The sequence below is a fragment of the Aedes aegypti genome, chromosome 3 (genome assembly GCF_002204515.2).
Source record: "Aedes aegypti strain LVP_AGWG chromosome 3, AaegL5.0 Primary Assembly, whole genome shotgun sequence".
Classification (NCBI taxonomy): Eukaryota; Metazoa; Arthropoda; class Insecta; order Diptera; family Culicidae; genus Aedes; species Aedes aegypti.
This window is the reverse complement of record NC_035109.1, coordinates 12,092,926-12,113,829: the sequence shown is the minus strand read 5'-3', so window position 1 is coordinate 12,113,829 and position 20,904 is coordinate 12,092,926. Positions and strand designations below refer to the sequence as shown.

At 40.6% G+C, this 20,904-nt stretch overlaps 1 protein-coding gene across 4 annotated transcripts in view; it reads left to right on the top strand.

Annotated features, from left to right (window-relative positions):
* The window catches only part of LOC5564326, a 293,574-nt gene that overhangs the window by 242,857 nt on the left and 29,813 nt on the right, over window positions 1-20,904 (top strand). For 3 of the 4 annotated variants that reach the window (XM_021853178.1, XM_021853176.1, XM_021853177.1), the window contains 3 exons: window positions 12,753-13,303; window positions 18,262-18,424; window positions 18,491-20,643. In XM_021853178.1, the coding sequence (XP_021708870.1) occupies window positions 12,753-13,303; window positions 18,262-18,424; window positions 18,491-20,487 (2,711 nt within the window). In that variant the 3' untranslated portion in view covers window positions 20,488-20,643. Of the gene's footprint in view, window positions 1-12,752; window positions 13,304-18,261; window positions 18,425-18,490; window positions 20,644-20,904 lie in introns of those variants that run through there. The other variant, XM_021853179.1, reaches the window with a different exon arrangement.

Here is a 20,904-nt window from a genome sequence, read left to right as displayed (position 1 = left end):
GAGTTTAGTCGGTTGAAGAAAGGGTCACTTAATGATAATGTCATATGTTACAAATGAATCAAAATAAACATCAAATATTATCAACAGCACGGAGTCTGCCTCTGTCTACATCTGCCACCATGCACTTATTTCAGGTAGAATCAATGGTCATCCTTCTGATTCTATGACTCCATAGTAAGATTGTATGAGTTTACATAAAAGTTGTATTGCGCGTAAGAAATTTTAAACCTCGCCTTTCTCATTGCGCTGTACGTAATCAATAATCAGATTCGCCGGAAAACCATGCTCCAACTTTCATAAGCCTACTCCTTTTTACTAAATCGAATGCTCTCTTCAACTCACTAAGCCAATATTAGGTACTTTCGAAAATTACGCACAATCATCAATCTGTAAGTCAAAACATCTAATACTTAATTGATCGGCCAAATGAATGACTTCTTAAGGAGTCTCACCTCTCAACGCACATCCGTTTAGCAAATGGATAAAACTTTAACATGATTTAGCCTCATATAAATATCTAGTTTTATATTATATCTTTTTTTATATTTCGACCTCAACTGTAAGGTCGTCTTCAGTGTCGTGTACTAGACTCGACTTTTTTTTATTTAATAATTATGCCTGCTTTTTTGTTCAATATTATTTTATCGATCTTTACATCTAACATTCGCAATGATAGCCAGTTGAAGTTCATTTTTGTACTTGATTGTTTTCATACTTGGTACAGTTTGTTTAAGACACTATTTTCAGCGGGAGTTTAGTCGGTTGAAAGGAGGGTCAAGTAATGATAAAAATCACTGTCATATGTCACAAATGGATCAAAATAAACAACAACAAATATTATTAACAGCGTGGAGTCTGCCTCTGTCTACATCTGATTCTAAAACCCCATAGTAAGATTGTATGAGATTCACATAAAAGTTGTGTTGCGCGTGAGAAATTTAGAACCTCAGGAATATTATTTTGAAGCAGTAGTACATGGTAGAATATGTCGTTTTTGTGACACCAATTCTTCTCAACCAGAAAATTTTTGGCTGCGCCGCTATCAAAACGCTAAATGATATGTTTAGTCCTTTTAACGATTGTTATATATTCAGAACAAAACATGTTTAGACAAGGAAGCAGAACTTAAGATTGCCATGTTGGTAAAGGCAAGTACAGTTCCAGTTGAGTGTCGTACATGAGCTTATGAAACATAGTTTGAAACATTCCAATTTTTTTCAATTTATTTTTTGCCTTTTGTACAATAATAATAAACTTTGTATAAAGAGAGCAAAATTTACAAAAGGTAAAAAAAGAATATATTTTTTAGAGTTGCTCACTATTATGCAAGTCTCTATTGATTTAATTATGTAATTAATGAATCTGCTTGCAGTGAATTCTGGTGCAAAACTTTAGCCTCAAGAGAAACCATCAGAGACTATTACGGGACTTTTCCACAAGTTCTTAATGATATTATTATAAGATCCCGAAGAATGCTAGAATTCTAGTATTTGCTCCAGAAGGCTACCAGCTATTTTTCATTGCATGCTTCGAAAAATTTCTTCAGAATTTGGTCTAGAAAATTTAATAGCACGCGTCCAAAACGGTTTATTTCAGAGTTAAAAAAAACTTGCAGTAATATTCATAAAGATTACCCTGAATAAAAAATCTTGCAGATTATCCCAAGATTTCCTCCAGATGTTTTTGCACTAATTCTTTCGATTTGATTTCTTCAGTTGTTACTTCTAGAAGATTTAACACAGATCCTACAGGAGCTCTTCTGCAAAGGTTTATTACTGAGTTTTTAATAAATATCGTTTCGTCATTTTTTGAAGAAACTCAACAATAATTTCTATGTCGATTTTTTTAATTTATGGCGTAGTTTACGTCATGCGGTCGTGTCTTGTACACAACCTCCTCTGATTTTTTTAATTCATCCTAGATTACTCTAAAAATTCGCTCGAAAAATCCTTCAGGCATTGTTCGATGAAATTTGAATTTGATAAATTTGAACGTTAATTTCTCATTAAGCTCCTCCAGAACTTTCTCACGGCATTTTCCCAGCTTCCCATCAAAATATTATTATTGCGTTGAACCGTATTGCGTATTTATATTCAACATTTCTCTGAAAGAAATCAAATAATATTTCCAAATCCCCATGTATTCTTCAAAACTTTATTCAAGTTAATATAGTTAATACCAGTTAATATTACAACAATTATTACAGTTGTTACTGCGATCATTCATTGATAATTTTTGCATGGATTCTGTCCGAATTTCATCAAAGAGTCTTGTAGGACATTATTCAGAGATTGTATTTTTTAGTTATCTTAGCAATTTATCAAGGAATTTTTAGGAAGAATATTATAAACAATATAGGAGTTGTTTCAGAGATCCTTGTAGAAATTTATCAAGACATAGTTAGAACTCACACAAGTTTCATCTGAGGTTACTCTAAGATTTTATTTCGATATTCTTCGCGGATATTTTTAACAATTTTCTCCACAACAATCTGAAAAATTTCCTTGACATTTCGCTCGAGACATCCCTATATGAATGACTGGAAAAAAATCTTTAAAGAATTCATTGAGTATTAAAAAAAAATAAAGGAGGAAGTCCTAGGGATATTAAAGGAATATTTTTTTGAGAAAATTAATTTGGAGGGATTCTTGATGGAGGAATTTCTGTGAAAAATTCCAGATAGCATTTCTGAAGGTATTTTAAAATTTGATAAATCTCAAAACAATCTCCTGAAGAGATCTTCGGTAATATTTGAATGAAATCTATAGTAATACTAGCAGTAATACTTGTAAGGTCACGAGGAATTCAAAAAAAAAAAAAGCTTTAGAAACAATCTTATAAAAATGTCTGTTCTACTTAGGAATCAAACTCTCATGTCGTGGTTCTTGTTAGGTGTCTTTTTGTATTCGTAATCCATGTAAGAACTCGTTTTGGTTTATATTTTTTTTTTTCAAGCAAAAGGTTTCAAAAATTCCTATTTTGAGAACAATTAGTCCTGATTTCCCGAAGATATCATCTAGGAAAAAATATCAAATTCTCCCAGATAAATATTCTGGGTACGTCGCTGATGTTCAAAAATCTGAATTCCATTTTAAGGAAATAACTATTTTTTCTTAAGATTGAATATTTTTTTATATATCTGACTTAATCATAAAGGCACTTTCAGATCATTTGATAAACATTCTTGTTTTTCGTGGAAATTAAATAAAAATCACCAATATTTTTTATTTTTTTCCTTATTTTGTCTACACGTTTAGAACAAAACAAATTGTTTTTTTTTTATTGAAAGAAAAAATGAAATTCATTGTTAGATATTAGGTTAAGTACTAAAAATTTTTTAGTCATCTAAAATTAACTATTCGTCAATCATTTATGTTTGAAGAATTTCATATATCTGGAATTATTTTTTGAATCCTGGTAAAACCTGGAAATATCAGGGAATTTCATTTCTGTAAATGAGTAGACACCCTCATAAAACTTCAAAATGATTTAGTCTCAATTAAGTCATATAAATATCTAGTTTTTAAGAATGTTTCGGAAATATCTTAATCTGCATAGCACTTTGAGGGTGGCATTTAGAATGGTGATCGCATGATTGTTTTCGCATTCTGCTGTTTGCAGATGAGACAACTCTATTGCTTCCACTTCTTCGGTAATTGTTCCGCTTCCCAGATTTCGATTATCATCCGGTGAAGACAGACCGGTCAATCTCTCTGAGCTTAACTTGGTGAGTTCGGCTCCATTACCATCCTTCTCAGCTACCTTGTTGTTCTAAAGCTTCGTTTCCAAAAACGTACTTGTATCAACCGAGTCATTCAGGTGTTCGTCATAGTGCTACTTCCACCTTTCAATAACCTCATATTCGTCCGTCAAGGTCTGTCCGTCCTTAGGGGCGGTCCATTAATTATGTAAGGGTTTTAGGGGGGAGGGGGAGTCTGAGATTTCTTACGCGCCATACAATTTATTTTTAATTTTCATACAAAAAAACTTACCATGGGGGGAGGGGGGTCGAAAAACCTCGAAAATTGGCTTACGTAATTAATGGATCGCCCCTTATCTTGAGCTGTTCGGCTTTTGGAGAGTAATTCTAAATTATGCGTGAAATCATCATGTCACAGTTGATGCCCAGTCAACCAAAATTTCATAGTGCCTATCTGGTTCTTCAAAATTGTGCCAAAATCGATTCATCTTCACCTCTGCAATGATACGATTGGAGTATTCATTCATGTGTTGCACGATGGAAACTAAACCGGGACCTTTCAGAATCGCGGGTCATATCGCAAAAACAATTTTGTGTGGCGGGTCATATATTGTGCATAATGCACGAATATTTGCATGCAATCTGTTCAAAGTCAGTAATTGAAGATACAGTCAACTCTCCCTAACTCGATATTGAAGGGACTAATGAGTTAGGGAGGTATCGAGTGCAACCAGTGCAACTGCGATCCAAGGGACCATCGAGTTAGCCATGAAAACCAACTTTTACTATGGTTCTCTAACTCGATATCGAGATACGGAATATTTATTTATAACTGTAATTTATTTTCGAAAAATCAGATTACTGCTTCTATGCATTCTGCTGGGTATTGTGTGCAAAATCATGAATAATCTTTCCAAAATAATAGCTTGGGTCCCCTACAATTTTGAAGAATCTACTTCAAATTGTTTGAATCTAGTGAGAATAATACTCAGGATTCCATAAAAATCATGCTAAGAATTCTTCCAGAATTTCAGCTAGTTCCCGTAAAATTTTGTTAAAATTATGATCTGAAATGTGTGACAATCTTCATCAGAATTAAATGAGATTTATCTGCGTGAGTTTACAAAAATGTTGCCTAAGATTCTTGTAGAAACTTGGCAAATATTCATTTTGAAATCTTTGATATCCATTTTCCATGATTTCGCGAGAAACCTGCTTATAATTCTTTGCCCAGAATTTCAGAAAAGTACATATTTAATTCGAAAAAATTTTTAGCTACAATTTTATGACATCCTGTTGAAAATTCTGTGAGAATCCAGCCCATGTTATATGTGATAGTCGAGTCCATGTTTTTTTGAAAATCCTGTCCTGTGTGAAAAGCCTATCTATTCATTTTATAATGCTGCAAAACGTAAATAACTTACGGGAGCGATGATTTTTATTTAAGCTTCATCTAACGAATGTTGAAGGAAATCATGATATAAAAATTGTATGTTCTGACTTCAAGTTTTTAGAATAGTCAAAGGGCCGATTATAAGATGAATCTTCCAATCCTTCGCGGGCCGCACAAAATGAAGCCTTAGGCAGCCCTGAGCTAAACCATTCCGAAGCTATAGAAGCAACTATTAGAATTACATGTCAATCTTTCAAGTTTTTCTTTTCGTTTTACAACATAGCTTGTTTTTCATTGGGCTCATTCTACGATTGAAATGAAATAAATCATATAGGTTAGCGTTAGCGTTAGCGTAGTTACGGTATACTTCGTAGATTGGATACTAGCAACATTCATGTTTCTTTTTTATAATCTCATCCTGACTACTTTCAAGAACAAGGCAGGGGAGTATACCTTGTTCAAATCATAAACAAGAATACTAAAAGCATGAATATCGCTATTCCCGGCCACGCCCATCTTTACCGTAACTTGGGATAGAGGAAGGAAATGTTGATGTAGCACTTACTTAATGAGAGGCCACCGACTCAGCGACACCCTCATAAGTGCTACGGAGTTGGAGGTTGGGGAAGGTATATTGTCAGGATTCGCCTAGAAAGCTGGCGATAGACCATAAATATTTGTTGTTTAAGCGTTTTCAAATTAATCTTTTGAATGCCGGCAATCAAAAGAGAAAACAATAGCTTATTTATAGTATAAATAGTATTTCGCGAAATGCTTGTCGATTGTGCAGTAATATTTTTGCTCAATAACCAGTAAAAAGCAAAACCGATCCCTCCAGGGTCATCGGATTGTATAAAATAACGATACGCGTAAAAAAAAATCACGCCTATTGAAAAACTGTACTGTGCCCATTGAAAAACTGTACTGGGTGGTACTGTATTTTTAGATAATCGAAAAACGAAAGGAAGCGCGTTCGAACTAAACACCCTAGTCGATAACACAGTCGATTTTTCTGCTCAAAATTATACAAAAAGCAGAATCGATCCCTCCAGGGTCATCGAACGGTTAAAAAGCATCCACAACCGATTGTTAGTTGCGTAACACCCGCCCGGACAGAATGCGCAATCTGAACATAATTATCAAACTCCGAAAATAACATTTTCCGTTCAAGAAACGATCAGAAGTTCCACGACGCGGACAAAAACGATCCGGAAGGCTCACAAAAGAAAAAGTATCATACTGGAACAAACTCACCGGATTGATTCTCTAAATTTATGTGCTGCCTGTCACTTCCGGATGGTTCGGTGAACTTAGGGCAGCCAAAGACCAACAGTACTGAGGACACAAATCAAACAAATCACTTTTTCATTTTTCACTTTTCACTATTCCATTTCTGAATGTAAAAACTGTCCTGCTTGGGCTTCACGAAGCACTACCCAGCAAGACGCTCCAAAGCAGGAAAAAACAAAAAAAATCTCCGGCGACGAAAACACACGCGAAACCGTAAGCCAAATCTATCGGACGACGCAAAACCGATCTGTCCTGCTTGGGCTTCACGAAGCACTCTATTCGCAAAACAAATGTTTCATGCTCCCTAAACCCGCATGTTGTCAAAATTATGAATCAAATAGCTTGATACTAACGTGCTGATTTTCATCGTGATTGTTCATAACCAACTTAATTACAAAATTCAAAACTTTTTTAGATCTCTTCCACTCCTACTTTTGACACTGATAGGCCATTCACCATGAAATAAATCATATAGGTTTCACCTAATAAGTGACAAAACTCGAGACATGTCAGACATGTCGTTCCATTCTAGTCGAGTTTCCAAATCTGGCTATACGAGATTAGCATTTCTCATCTTGTAGAGTATGATAAGATCCACTATGTTTGTGTGAAATGTACACAATTCTATGAATGTTCAAAGAAAATAATGAAAAAACGGTATAGAACGAGCTCACCGAGCAATCTGAACAAGTCTCTTTCTTGTATCCAACTTACTTACTAACGCACAGTGGGCTAGATTTAAAAAAATCTTGGCAACAATTTCGCATTCTCAATATTTTACTATTCTTAGCCATTAAAAGTGTTTTGGAACATGATTTAGGGTTGAAGGCTTTATGTTGTGCATAGTCACAGTGTTTGCTTCTCGTAGCACAAAGTTCATACAAAATTGCTGTTTTCCATAAATTTACTGCATCTCAAGTTTTTCAAGAAACTAATGTCAAACTTAGATAACAGGAATCTTTTTCAATCGACTCCTTAGTCTTGAGAGCGATATTTCCGCGAGGAGTATGGGGAGCGATTTGTACAGTATAAAGAAGCTGTCCTTCGATTATCTGACATACCTACAACAATGACTGTTAATTCAATAAGGCTAACAACCCTTGTAAATGAAATTTGCAACCCCAGGTTGAATCTGAGTAAGAATGCGTGATCGAACATTTAAAAGTTTTCGTAATCCAAATTAGCACGGGTTTGCAGTGATAATGAATTGTCGGGCTTTGAAGCAAAAATTAAGATTTTTGGTCATGTTCAGCTATTTGGCGTCAGAAAATGTCGAAAAATATTTTCTTTTTAAATTATTGTATGATTTTGTAGATGAATTTTTGACTTTGTTTTTCAACTTAAAACTAGGGTTGGAAATTGGGTTTTTGACAGTTTTTTAAAGAGCTGGACTTCTGTGTGATGTCAGCTTGAAGTCTTATAGCCGAAGTGGTCAAGTTGAATATTATTAATACAGTTCGTCTGGCAAATGTAGCTAATTCTTCTTACAAGTTGCTCACATTTTTATGGGAAGCTCACAAAATTTGAGTAAATTATGTTTATAGTAAGGAAAATTACTCCTTTGGATAAAAATTGAAAACGCTTGTGCTAAATTGTACTTTTCGGATTTTTACTTAATCCTTATCCTCTCTTGATACGTTTGGAGCATTCGTAAAAAGACTCAAAAAATCATATCTCCGTTATTTCTGGAGCGATTTTTAAAATTTTACCACCAATGCATCCGGTCACTTCTCTAGTTTCCATATGTCATACAGAATATAATATTGGCCTCATGGTTCCGGAGTTATTCCGGGGTGCAGTGGGTAGGTTTTTTCCCGGATGATGATCCACTTACAAAGTGCTTCAGAAACCTGGACTTCGACATGTCATTCTTCATGATTTATCAAGAGGAGGTCACTTTAAACCACTTTGGGCCTTTCTGGCCACTTTGGCTGCATTCCGGTAGTCTTCCGGTCACTTGGTTCCCCTGGGGAAATGCCCATTTACGGACTGGTTATGAAGCGGGGCTTGCGGCATATCAATCTTCAAGATTTAACGAATCAAGTATGTTGAAGACTATATCAATAGATTTTGGCCACATTGGCCACGTTCCGGAAGTCTTCCGGGCACCTGGTGCCCTCAGGAAAGTGGCCATATATGGACCGGTTATGAAGCAGGGCTTGCGACACATCAATCTTCAAGATTTCATAACCCAATTATATTGGTGACTATTTTAATCGTTTTTGGACACATTGGCCACGTTCCGGGAGTCCTCCGGGCACCTGGTTCTCTCAGGAAAGTGGCCATATATGGACCGGTTATGAAGCAGGGCTTGCGACACATCAATCTTCAAGATTTCATGAATCAATTATATTGGTGACTATTGCAATCGTTTTTGAACACATTGGCTACGTTCCGGGAGTCCTCCGGGCACCTGGTTCTCTCAGGAAAGTGGCCATATATGGACCGGTTATGAAGCAGGGCTTGCGACATATCAATCTTCAAGATTTCATGAACCAATGACTATTTCAATCGTTCTTGGACACATTGGCCAGGTTACGGGAGTCCTCCGGGCACCTGGTTCCCTCAGGAAAGTGGCCATATATGGATCGGTTATGAAGCAGAGCTTGCGACATATCAATCTTCAAGATTTCATGAACCAATTATATTGGTGACTATTTCAATCGTTTTTGGACACATTGGCCACGTTCCGGAAGTCTTCCGGGCACCTGGTTTCCTCAGAAAAGTGGCCATATATGGAACGGTAATAAAGCAGGGCTTGCGATACATCAAACTTCAAGATTTTACAAATCAAGTATGTTGACGACTATTTCAATCGTTTTTGGTCACATCGGCCACGTTCCGGAAGTCCTCCGGGCACCTGGTCCCCTCAGGAGAGTGGCCATATATGGACCGGTTATGAATCTAGGCTTGCAACATATCAATCTTTAAGACTTTACAGCGACCGCATTAGGCGATTTGATGAATCATCAAAAATTTTATGAGTTTTTCCATTTGGATAAAATAAAATAAATACTTTAATGAACAAATAATTTCTCAAAGGAATTGCTTACCTTTGAGCGAAATTCTCGGACATTGATGTTTTCAATGCAAAAATAACTTTCAACTAACTGTTCATAAAAGCATAATTGTCCCATGTTGAAAAAATGTTTGCATTGAGGCAATGTCCATCGAAAATTCTAGGGATGACTTTGCAACATATTCTCCTTAACACCACGTTTGCATACACGAATCAAACCCTAAATAACGTAGTTTGGTAACCACTGACTAGTGGGGGCCAAGTCAAGTAAGTCAAAAATGCGACAAATTACTACATCATGCGTGTGTTCAACATTGGCGCGCTCATCCTCGTCAACCTAACCGAACCATCGCAGTCAGTTTGGGTGTAAAATTAACGTCCCGTTGTCGATGGGCATCGTAAAATAGAAAAAAAAAACTAGTGTATAGAGAGGATAAATGGCTGACTCACAACAGTTGTGACAAGCTGCTAAATAGCTGGTCGCGTTTCTATTAATAATAATTTTGTGTGTTGTACAAATCGTTCTGCCGAAGCCGGGGTCCCTTTCCGGCCGGCAACACATATGGATTTGAGTTAGGGTTACCATCCGTTCGGATTTAGTTGGACATGTCCTGGTTTTGGCTTTCGAGCGTCCTTATTATGTTGTAAACTCAGGATTTGTCCTGATTTTCCTAGTATAATAACACTAGATTTCTATTTAGTTCAATGAATAAATACCATTACCCTTTCCACTTTCAAATTAGCTAAAAATCCAAAATAGCATTTAAGAATATATTTTCCGTCGAAAAAATGTCCAATGATTGCAATACAAAATCGATAAGCAGCATTTAAAAATCAAATATACTGCCCATAAAGGCATAACTGTCCTATATGGAAAAAGTAGGCATTGAGAAAAGAGCACTCAAAGTTTGAGATTTGTTTTCTCATACAAATGTTCATAATTTTCTAGCACATTTTTGCACGTTACATTGATATAGCACTACCGCACAGATAACTCATTTTGCTTCTATTGATGAGCAAAAAATATAAACTTGAACACAATTCATGTTTTGCAGTTGCTATTTGGGTTGAATGTTCATATAGAGACCGTTATGCCTTTATTTTTCCATATGGAACTACATCAACTTCATATTTTTCCACGACATTTTCAAACAAAGTGTGTAAATTTTTATATGCCTGGTAAAGTATATATTGAAACACGAACGCTGCAATGGAAAAAGGTGTTGGTTCAAAAATCAATATGGGACAGTTATGCTTTTATAGTATATTCCAACAAAAAAAATGAAATTAGCACTACGAAATTTTCCAAAGAAAAATAGAACATAGTCGGGTAGATGTATTAGTCTTCGTCATGCTTTAGTTTTCGCTCCTTTCATACAAATTTAGACTTTTTTGTATGAAGGTGCGAAGATTAGTGCAAATTTCTTAGGGGCGAAGACTAGATTTTTACCCTACTTAAATTCGTATAACTAGTAATCAGTTTTTGCAGTTTTTATTGGCAACTTTTTATTTTTAGTGATATTTTTTTATTTTTCCATCGACGGTTTTCGTTTTTATTTATTTTTTTTTATATTCAGTGCAAATTATTATTATAATTATTATTTTTAGCTGTAAACTTTAATTTTCTTATTGTTTATTTATAACTTTCATTGACATATAAATTGATTGGTAAAAACTAATTTTTGTAGCGCGATTTTATTTATTTTTTATTGCCTTATATGTTCTTCTTATTGGCTTCTTTTTGATATAACAGAGTGTTCCCTTCCTTTAAATGCTTGTATTTTGGCTACCTTACTGTATACATTTTATTTTCAGTTTCAGTTCAGTTTCAATTGAAAATCCAAAGTTTAGTTTTTCTGTCAATTTGTTTAATGATCATGTTGAACTACTCCTGCCTCGAAACACCTCTACCAGTCATGTTCCAATTCCTTTTAAAAAGTTTTTAACAGAAGTAAAACAATCTCTAGAAATTGATTGTTTGCTTGTTATTTTTAATAAATATTTAGATATTTTCCATATATCTATATATAGATATATATCATATATCTATATATATCGCTTTTTAAAATCGTTAAGGCCGCACGGAACGTCATCATAATCACCCTATCCATTTAAAGAAGCAAATCCCAAGAACCACTCCATGTATCGATGCGAAAAATGTTTCACTATGATTCTATATATGTAGTACACAACCTAATAAATTTTAAGCTTCATCGGTTCACTAAAACTCGAGATTTGCTTCCACAAAGTTTTGATGATAATTGTTAGAGTGAGACAAAAGATAGGGAAAATAACACGGTGTCACCTTAAGCCAAATTGTTTTTGAGACTTTGAAAATTGAGAATTTCAAAACAGGGGAATATTATATTTTACAAAACCGGTAAAATTGCGTTGTGTGTCCCCGCCGATGGTAACCCTAATTGAAATTGGATGCATCAGCCGCCATAAGCCAAACCGAGCAATCTTCAAATGGGGTGAAACGTGTTGAGTAGTGAGTCGAAATAAATAATTTTCCACGTGATTTATGAACGTCCAATCGACGGCGACAACGAAGAGTTCGATTCTTCTTGTTCGTTAAAGTGAGTCTTCTGTTTGGATAAACAAACCGGGCGGCGCGCAAGTTGAGTGCTCATAATGCCATGCCATAGTGAAAGATGAGAAAGATGTGGAAAATGATCTCAGCTGTCACGAAGCGGGTAGTTTGTACTTTGTTCTCTGCTCTTCTTGGTTGGTGCCGGTTCCGTTTTTTTTTTCGAAAACCCGATCCGACCCATCTTCCTCTGTTTTTCCCTGTACACGTTTTATTGTCTTTTGTTGAAGGTTATTTTGAGGATTTCTAAATAAGCTTACTTTCGTGACTAATTGAGGCAGCGGGGTGTAACATTTGGTGGTTTTAAGTTTTTTTTTTAATGCTCAACCGTAGCAGATGATTTGGCAGATGATCAAGCGTGACATAGCTAGGGGTCAAATGTAGACGCTAGGGTGGTCGTAAGCATTTAAAATTTAAATGACATTACGAAGGTGAATATTTTTTTGTCATACGTTCTTAAACAAATACCGTAAAACGTGGTATCTTTGATAATGCGGTTACCCTGGTCCAGTCCCAAAACTTACTAAATGAAACAACAAAAAAATCGTTAATCAGTTAGGCAAAACGAATATAAAAGTGATTAGTATAAGTATAACACACTTTGAAATTTTACTAATTGAAGCCATTTTTGTAATCTAAATCCTACAAAACCGATACATTGGAATTGCTACTATCTGTCATCTGTGACACTATTACAAATTTTCAAATCGTTCACTTTAACTACAACTTTCTCTTCTCTCTTCTTCCTTTCCCGCAACAGTTCCAACCAAGCTGGCGCAGAAACGTCCAGCCACTAGCCCAGCGCCGCCAGTTCCTTCCCCCCAGCTGCCGATGCATCATCCGTCTTCCGTGTCGCCGCACTCCAACCACATTGTGGGCTCGAATCATTTGCCGCCATCGGCCGGATCGGTGCCACCCGGAGCGCACGGGACCCCGGTAGGCGTGGTGCAGCCATCGCCCAATCCATCGGTCCAGAATGCCGGTTCCGGCGGTGGAGCCAACAGCGGCAACAGTCGAGGTTCCTTCGCGGCAGCGCTGCGTAATCTGGCCAAACAGGCCGATGTCAAGGATGACGAACCGGGCGGTGGCGGGGGCGGAGGACAAGGCGGTGGAGGTGGAGGACCGGACCGAGGAGCTGGCGATGGGCGAGGAAATCCCGCGTCACAAATGGACGTACGACGCCAGGTGGTGGACGGACGGGATCTGAACGATTCGCGGGGAGGCTCTATGCAGGATAGCCGGGTGAGGAGCGCTGACGCTGCCCGGGGCGGTGATCCGAAGAAGCGCTCCTCGCCGCAGCCGCCAGAAAAGGTAAGAACAGTTTAAATTTAAGATTAAATTCAAATATGAACAAAAAACGATCTTTGGCGGATTGTAGATAAGTTATTTGACAAACTTCTTGATAGATTTTTGGTGATGTTCTTCTTCTTCTCCTTCTCCTGGCATGACGTCTTCACTGGGACTGAGCCTGGTTCTCACCTTAGTGTTCAATGAGCACTTCTACAGTTATTAGCTTGCTCGCTGAGCTCCACGCCTTCTTGTACCAACCGGAACCGAAGCGAACACCATCTTTGCAGGGTTGCTGTTTGGCATTCTTGCAACGTGCCCTGCCCATCTTATCTCTCCAGCTTTGGCCAACTTCTGGATACTGGGTTCGCTGTAGAGTTGGGCGAGCTCGTGATTCATCCTTCGCCACCACACACCGTTCTGCTGCGCACCGCCACTGATCGTCCTAAGCACCCAGCGTTCGAAGACTCCAAGAGCTTGCAAGTCCTCTTTGAGCATCGTCCACGTTTCATGCCCGAAGTGGGACTACCTGCCTTATGAGCGTTTTGTGCATGCTACATTTAGGGCGGGTGTGAATCTTTTTTGACCGCAGCTTCTTGTGGAGGCCATAGGCCATTGTGAAAGTTCGCCTGAAACCTTCACACAATTTTGCACATCTTCCATCGTTGCTCTTATCAGTCACGTGAGCTTCCCTGGAAAGCTGTTCTCGTCCATGATTTTTCATAGCTCTACGCGGTCGATATTGTCGTATGTCACCTTGAAATCGATGAAAAGGTGATGCGTTTGGACCTAGAATTCACGACTTTTTTGGAGGATTTGCCATACAGTAAAGATCTGGTCCGTTGTAGAAGCTGACTTCACACGAACTCGTTAACTACAGGTGACAAATGACAAAATATGATATGGGATAAAACCTTGAAGGCCACGTTTAGAATGGCGATCGCTCGAAAATTCTCACAATCTAACTTGTCGCCTTTCTTGTAGATGGGGCTTACTACCCCTTCCTTCCACTCCTTCGGTAGCTGTTTTGTTTCCCAGATTATGCCTATAAGCCGGTGCAGACAAATGGCCAGCCTCTCCGGGCCCATCTTTATGAGTTTAGCTCCGATACCATCCTTAGCAGCAGCTTTATTGTTCGTGAGCTGGTGAATGGCATCCTTAATTTCCCTCAAAGTGGGGGCTGGTTGGTTTCCATCGCCCGCAGTACTGACGAAGGCATTTCCTCCATTGTCCGGTCCTTCATTGCCTGTGCTGTCAGCGCCATTCAGATGTTCGTTGAAGTGTTGCTTCCACCTTTCGATCATCTCACGCTCATCCGTTAAACTGCTCCCATCCTTATCCCTGCACATTTCGGCTCTCGGCACGAAGCCATTGTGGAATGCGTTGAGCTTGTGATAGAACTTACGTGTTTCTTAAGACCCGCACAGCTGTTCCATCTCTTCAGACAGTGTTTTTTTTTTCTCGCGAAAGAGGTGGGTCTGCTATTGCCGTTTCCGTCAATAACGTTCCACGTTCTGTCGGGTCCCTTGCTGCAGCATGACCACCCGCGCTGCATTCTTCTCCTCCAGAATCTGCCTACATTCCTCGTCGAACCAATCGTTCCGTCGACTCCGTCCTACGTATCCGACGTTGCTTTCAGCTGCATTGGTGATGGCTGCCTTCATTGTTCTCCAGCAGTCCTCAAGAGGGGCTTCATTCAGCTCACCCTCTTCCGGTAATGCAGCCTCGAGATGCTGCGCGTATGCCGCTGCGACATCCGGTTGCTTGAGCCGCTCTAGGTCATACCGGGGCGGCCGTCGGTACCGTACGTTGCAGTTTAATCATCACCAGATAGTGGTCAGAGTCGATGTTAGCGCCTCAATAGGTCCTGACGTCGATAATGTCGAAAAAGTGCCGTCCGTCAATCAGAACGTGGTCAATTTGTGATTCTGTCTGCTATTTTGATCTTTAAGTGTGTCGGTATGGAAGGCTGTGCTGGGGGTTGATGCTACAAATTGCCATATTTTTGGAGGCGGCGAAAACAATTAGTCGTAAGCCAATGAGAATATATACTAAGGTGTGGAAGAAGAAGCAATGGCTATGTATTAGTAAAGAGAAAAAACGTAAACAAAAATAACGACGTCACTAATTTACACGGCCTCTTATGGGAGCTCGCTCGCTTGTAGTTGTGAAACATTTTGCACCGTACACGGTTGTCACGTACACTAAATATCTTCTTCCTCACCTCGGTATATATTCTCATTGGTCGTAAGCCGTTTTCGTTGTCAGCCGGTGGGCGCTGTACTTTCCAATAGTAGTCGATCTGCACTCCTCCTCCTGGCCAACCTGAGCGTTTAGATCTCCTACGATGATTTTGACATCGTAGCATGGGCAGCTATCGTACTCGCATTCGAGCTGTTCGTAAAAATCGTCTTTATCATCATCAGTGCTTCCGGAGTAAGGGCTGTGCACGTTTATTATGCTTAAGTTGAAGAACCGGCCTTTGGGCTTCAACTTGCACATTCTCTCATTGATCGCCCACCACCCGATCACGCACCTCTGCATATCACCTATCACTATTAAAGCTCGTGTGTGTTGTCGCAGCTCTGGTAGATGGTATGGTTACCTCTAAACGTTCGCACCATTGATCCCTTCCAACACACTTCCTGCAACGCTACGATGCCGAATCCGCGGTCCTTCAGCACATCGGCGATTGATTTTTTTACGGCTGGCAGACAGGGCCTGACACTAACCCCCTAGATTTCCAGAGGACCATTCCCCCTAAATGTTCGAAGGACCAGAGTGTGCAGTTTAGCTTAGCGTTCTTCTCTGGTACTCGGAGGATGATCAGCCACCCTTGACACGGGGAACAGACGCTGTTGTGAGCCGCTCCTAACATAGAGTACAGACGCACAGGTTTGCAGAAGCAAAAGCAAAGTGCTTCTTGTTTCAAGGAATCTACATGTCTAGTGAGATGAAGCCTGTTCACAGTTACAAAAAAAAACGACTTTGAACCTTCTTCTTCTTCTTCTTTCTGGCGTTACGTCCCTACTGGGACAGAGCCTGCTTCTCAGCTTAGTGTTCTTATGAGCACTTCCACAGTTATTAACTGAGAGCTTACTATGCCAATGACCATTTTTGCATGTGTATATCGTGTGGCAGGTACGAAGATACTCTATGCCCTGGGAAGTCGAGAAAATTTCCAACCCGAAAAGATCCTCGACCGGTGGGATTCGAACCCACGACCCTCAGCTAGGTCATGCTGAATAGCTGCGCGTTTACCGCTACGGCTATCTGGGCCCCAACCTTATAAGTAGAATAATTTGATACGCTGGAGTAACGATGCATGATCTTAGTATCATTTAACCAGCTTAGTGGATGAACCTGAAAGAGGCGCGCTTATGAAAGTTTAATGGTGACAAACTGCTTTCTTCAAAAGGTATAAATAGTGGTATCTTTTTCTAAAGACGTTCTATGCAAAATGGTAAAGAATGATAATTGTATAAAAACGACTACATTATTTTTCATTAGTAATGTAGTAGAACCCCAGATAGTAGTAGGGCCCAGATAGCCGTAGCGGTAAACGCGCAGCTTTTCAGCATGACCATGCTGAGGGTCGTGAGTTCGAATCCCGCTGGTCAAGGATCTTTTCGTAAGGGAAATTTTCTCGATTCCCAGGGCATAGAGTATCTTCGTACTTGCCACACGGTATACACATGCAAAAATGGTCAATCGGCAAAGAAAGCTCTCAGTTACTAACTGTGCAAGTGCTCATAAGAACACTAATCTGAGCAGCAGGCTTTGTCCCAGTTGGGACGTAAAGCCAGAAAGATGAAAGAAGAATGTAGTAGAACGTCTTGCACTAAACAAAGGACACGGGTATACCACAAAAGATCAAAGAAAACTGGTCGCAGTGGTCCATCCCGCACCGAAAAATAAAATCTTGGAAGGCTGAGGAAGCCTCTGAAAAACTCCTTCTAAAACTTCCTTCTATAGAAGAATTAATGAATACATTTCTAAAAATACTGACTTGTCTGAAATGTTCAAGGAAGAATCTTAGGAGTAATTATTGAAGACATCTTTAGATAATATAGATTGTATTCTTAAAGGTATATGGAAAATCATGAATAGACGGGGTTGGTGGTCTGATGGCTACCGCTTATGCTTCATATGCAGAAGGTCATGGGTTCAATCCCAGGCCCGTCCCTTTCCTCGTACTTTGTAGTTGTATATCTCTCACTTGCTTCTATCTTCCATTCTAAATATATCACACTCAAACTATTCGTTCATAGCAAACGCTAGAACCAGAGACGGACAAGAAACCGTTTGCCTAACGCTTCCTACTTCCACGCGCACGCCATTCTTACGCCTGATACATAGGCAGTCTGCTAACCACAAAAGCAAACCTCTCTGCCATGCCTTTCCTCCATTCCATACACTCACGCATGAACTGACGTGGATGCAGTGGAATATACGGTCTACGTGGGAGTCAGTTCAATGCATCATCAATTCCTCCCCCTTCCCCTCATTGGTCTGCATTCTGACGTGGCAGGTGCCATTGTTGCCTAAAAATAGAAGATCACCAGCACTTATACACTGAGGATGCCTGTTAGTCCCAAGCAGTCATTCGGTTGGTTCCTTGTGTAAGTGCAGCTGATCTGGCGATACTGGAGTGCATCCACGGGCGGCCAATCAAGCTCAAGCTCAAGCTCAAGCTCTTAAAGGTATATGGAAAATCATGAAATATATCTTTCAAATATTCGTAAAAGAAATACCAGGCAAATGTCTGATGAAACTCCTGGAGAAATCATGAAAAATTAATAGAATTATACCAGACCAGAATCCCTCCTAAACAAATTCTTAGCAATGCACATTAAAAGAACAATAAGTTCGGATTTGCTGAGTTATCTTTAACCTCGAGGAAAGATTTGATTTCATCAATATCTTAATGTTATTGGGGTAAGAATAACTTAATAACCTTATCTTTTGCTTCTCTTCCCCAGATACAACGGCTAAATCCGCCCAGTGCGAGTGCAATGCCCGCGGAACTGTTAGCGCGCAGCGGATTCCAGCCCTACAGGCCAGACGAGCGGTTGACCCACCCGGCCGGTGCCTTCCCGATGGACGCGTACGCCGGTTTCGGCTCCATTCCCGGCTTGCCACCAGGTTGGTATAGAAACAATAATACTCCCCCTCACCAAACAAGTGCACTGAAAGCAATGCTGATTACAGGCAACATGTTACACCCTGCAGCCCTGGCGTATCACGACCCGTCCATCTACATGGATCCTCGCTTCACGATGCTCAGGGCGGCCAATCACCATTCGGCTGCAGCGGTAGCAGCGGCTGCGGCTGCACATCCCCTATACTCGTCGCTCCCGTATGGGCCCAATCTGTACGCCGGAATGATTCCCGGTATGGGCATCGGAGCGCAGAGCATCCACGAACAGATGAAGTTGGAAGAAGAACGCCGTCGGATGCGGGAGGAAGAACGAGCCAGAGAGGCACGTGAAGCCATGGAGAGGGAAAAGGAGCTGAGGGAGCAAAGGGAACGGGAACAAAGAGAAAAGGAGCAACGAGAGAAGGAAGAACGCGAAAGGCGTGAAAAAGAGCAACGGGAGAAAGAACAACGTGAACGAGAAATGCGGGAAAAGGAGGAAAGGGAAAGGAGAGATCGCGAAAGAGAGCGGGAACGAGAACGTGAACGTATGTTGGCTGCTTCCCATCTACAAATGCACCACGCATCGCTATCAAGGCCATTTTTCCCGATGGGCCTTCCAGCTGGATTAGGACTTCCTATAAGAGGCCCAGGTCTCCCATCTCCGCACCACCCACTACATCCTTCGCTGAGTCTAGGAATGGGACTAGGTCTACCACAAGTGCCACAACAGCCGCCAACGTCTTCGTTGAATTTGTCGCATCCACCACCGACCAGTCTAGGAGGTCATCCGTCTATTCCAACTAGCTTGGCGGCCTACAGCCACAGCTTACCACCATCGTCGATGAGTTCCAACTACCACATGAGTAGTTTGAACCTTTCCGGTCTGCCAGGAGCTCAAAACCTGAGTCTTGGACATATTCCGCCACCGGCGCATGGATCGCTCAATCTATCAGCTGGTTCACCGGGACTATCCTCTCCCTCTCCACAAATGAACTCGGCTCCATTGTCCTTGTCCACCAAATCCCATCCTTCCATTATCAGTACTGCATCCCTTCCACCCCATCATTCTCATTCCCATCCCTACTACTCATCGGCATCGCTTCCGAACCACAATTCCGGCAGTCCACTTGCGTTGAGCAGCAAAGTAAGCAGCAATCTGTTCTCATCGGCCAACAATGCCCGAACTGCAACGCCACCAACAGCAACGACCACGTCGGCCAACAGCAGTTCCGTTCCTCCTACTTCAGTTCCTTCCGTTGCCGCCGGTGGCCCACCAATGTCATCTGTAAATAGTACAAACATCGCTAGTATTAACAACAACCATCATCCCCATCATCCTCACCGGCAGCAGGATTCGCCACAACAATCTGCTTCGGCGCAACCACCGGCACTGGCCAAATCCAGTGTTCCTGTATCAGCTGCACCTTCATCCCAACACCAACCGCTAGATAGTTCCAATCTTATCAAAGGCAATGTACCCCCCCAAACCGATCTGGCCGGACCTGCGGCAGCGGTGACAGCGGTAACAGAGGAACGGACGTCGCCGGCGACGGCAGCAACGGGGAAACCCGAGCAGGACAGCAATGGAGCCGTTGCCTCGGATGAACCCCCTGCAGATACAATCAAAGAAGACAAACGAAGTGAATCCACGCCAGTTGGAGGACCCACACCGACACCGGAGACCGAGGGAACCGGAGATAAGAAGTCTCCCCTGAATGGCGGAGGCACTGGTGGAAGTCCAACAACTGCAGCTCCAGCATCCGTTGGAACGCCCCCGGCAGTGGCTGCTTCTTCAGGTAATAATAATAATAGTAGTAGTAGTAGTAAGAATAGTAATAGCAACAATAGTAATAAGAATGAACACAAAGAGCGGGACGATAAGGGCGCCAGCGCCGGAGGAGATCCGCTAGCTCGCAATGGTGCTAACAACAATAACGGCAGTAGCGGTCTCACCAACACCGTTGCGGGTACAAACAATGAAACGCTGAACAAGCAGAAACAACAGAACAACGGTCCTACTGCTGTGTCCGGCACTACAACGACGACAGTCGGCAAGGAGAACCGATAGTTGACCGTACCGAATCCAAAATGAAATGATTCCTTTAGTGACGGAATTTGTTATGAAAATGTGACTCGATAATCGCTTTTTACGCGGTTTGTTCGTCCGAAAAAAAATGTACAGATTGAAACGTTCAATAAGAGAATAAATTTTTAATAAATTTCATCACCATTTTTTGAAGGCTCCCTAACGAACAGTAAACCAAATGGATTAGACCTGCTCTGTCCGCCTTGAAATAACGTTTCCCCAATGTCTAATTGTGATCAACCATATTCTGCAGTTCTCCCTTCTGTTCGAATTCTTTATTGATTGTTCATATGTCTCATGGTTCATCGTTGAACGACCGTCGAAATAGTGTTCCACCAAAACCATACAAAAAATTGCAACTGCAATAAATCATCTTAACTAGCCGTCTAAGTTGAATCC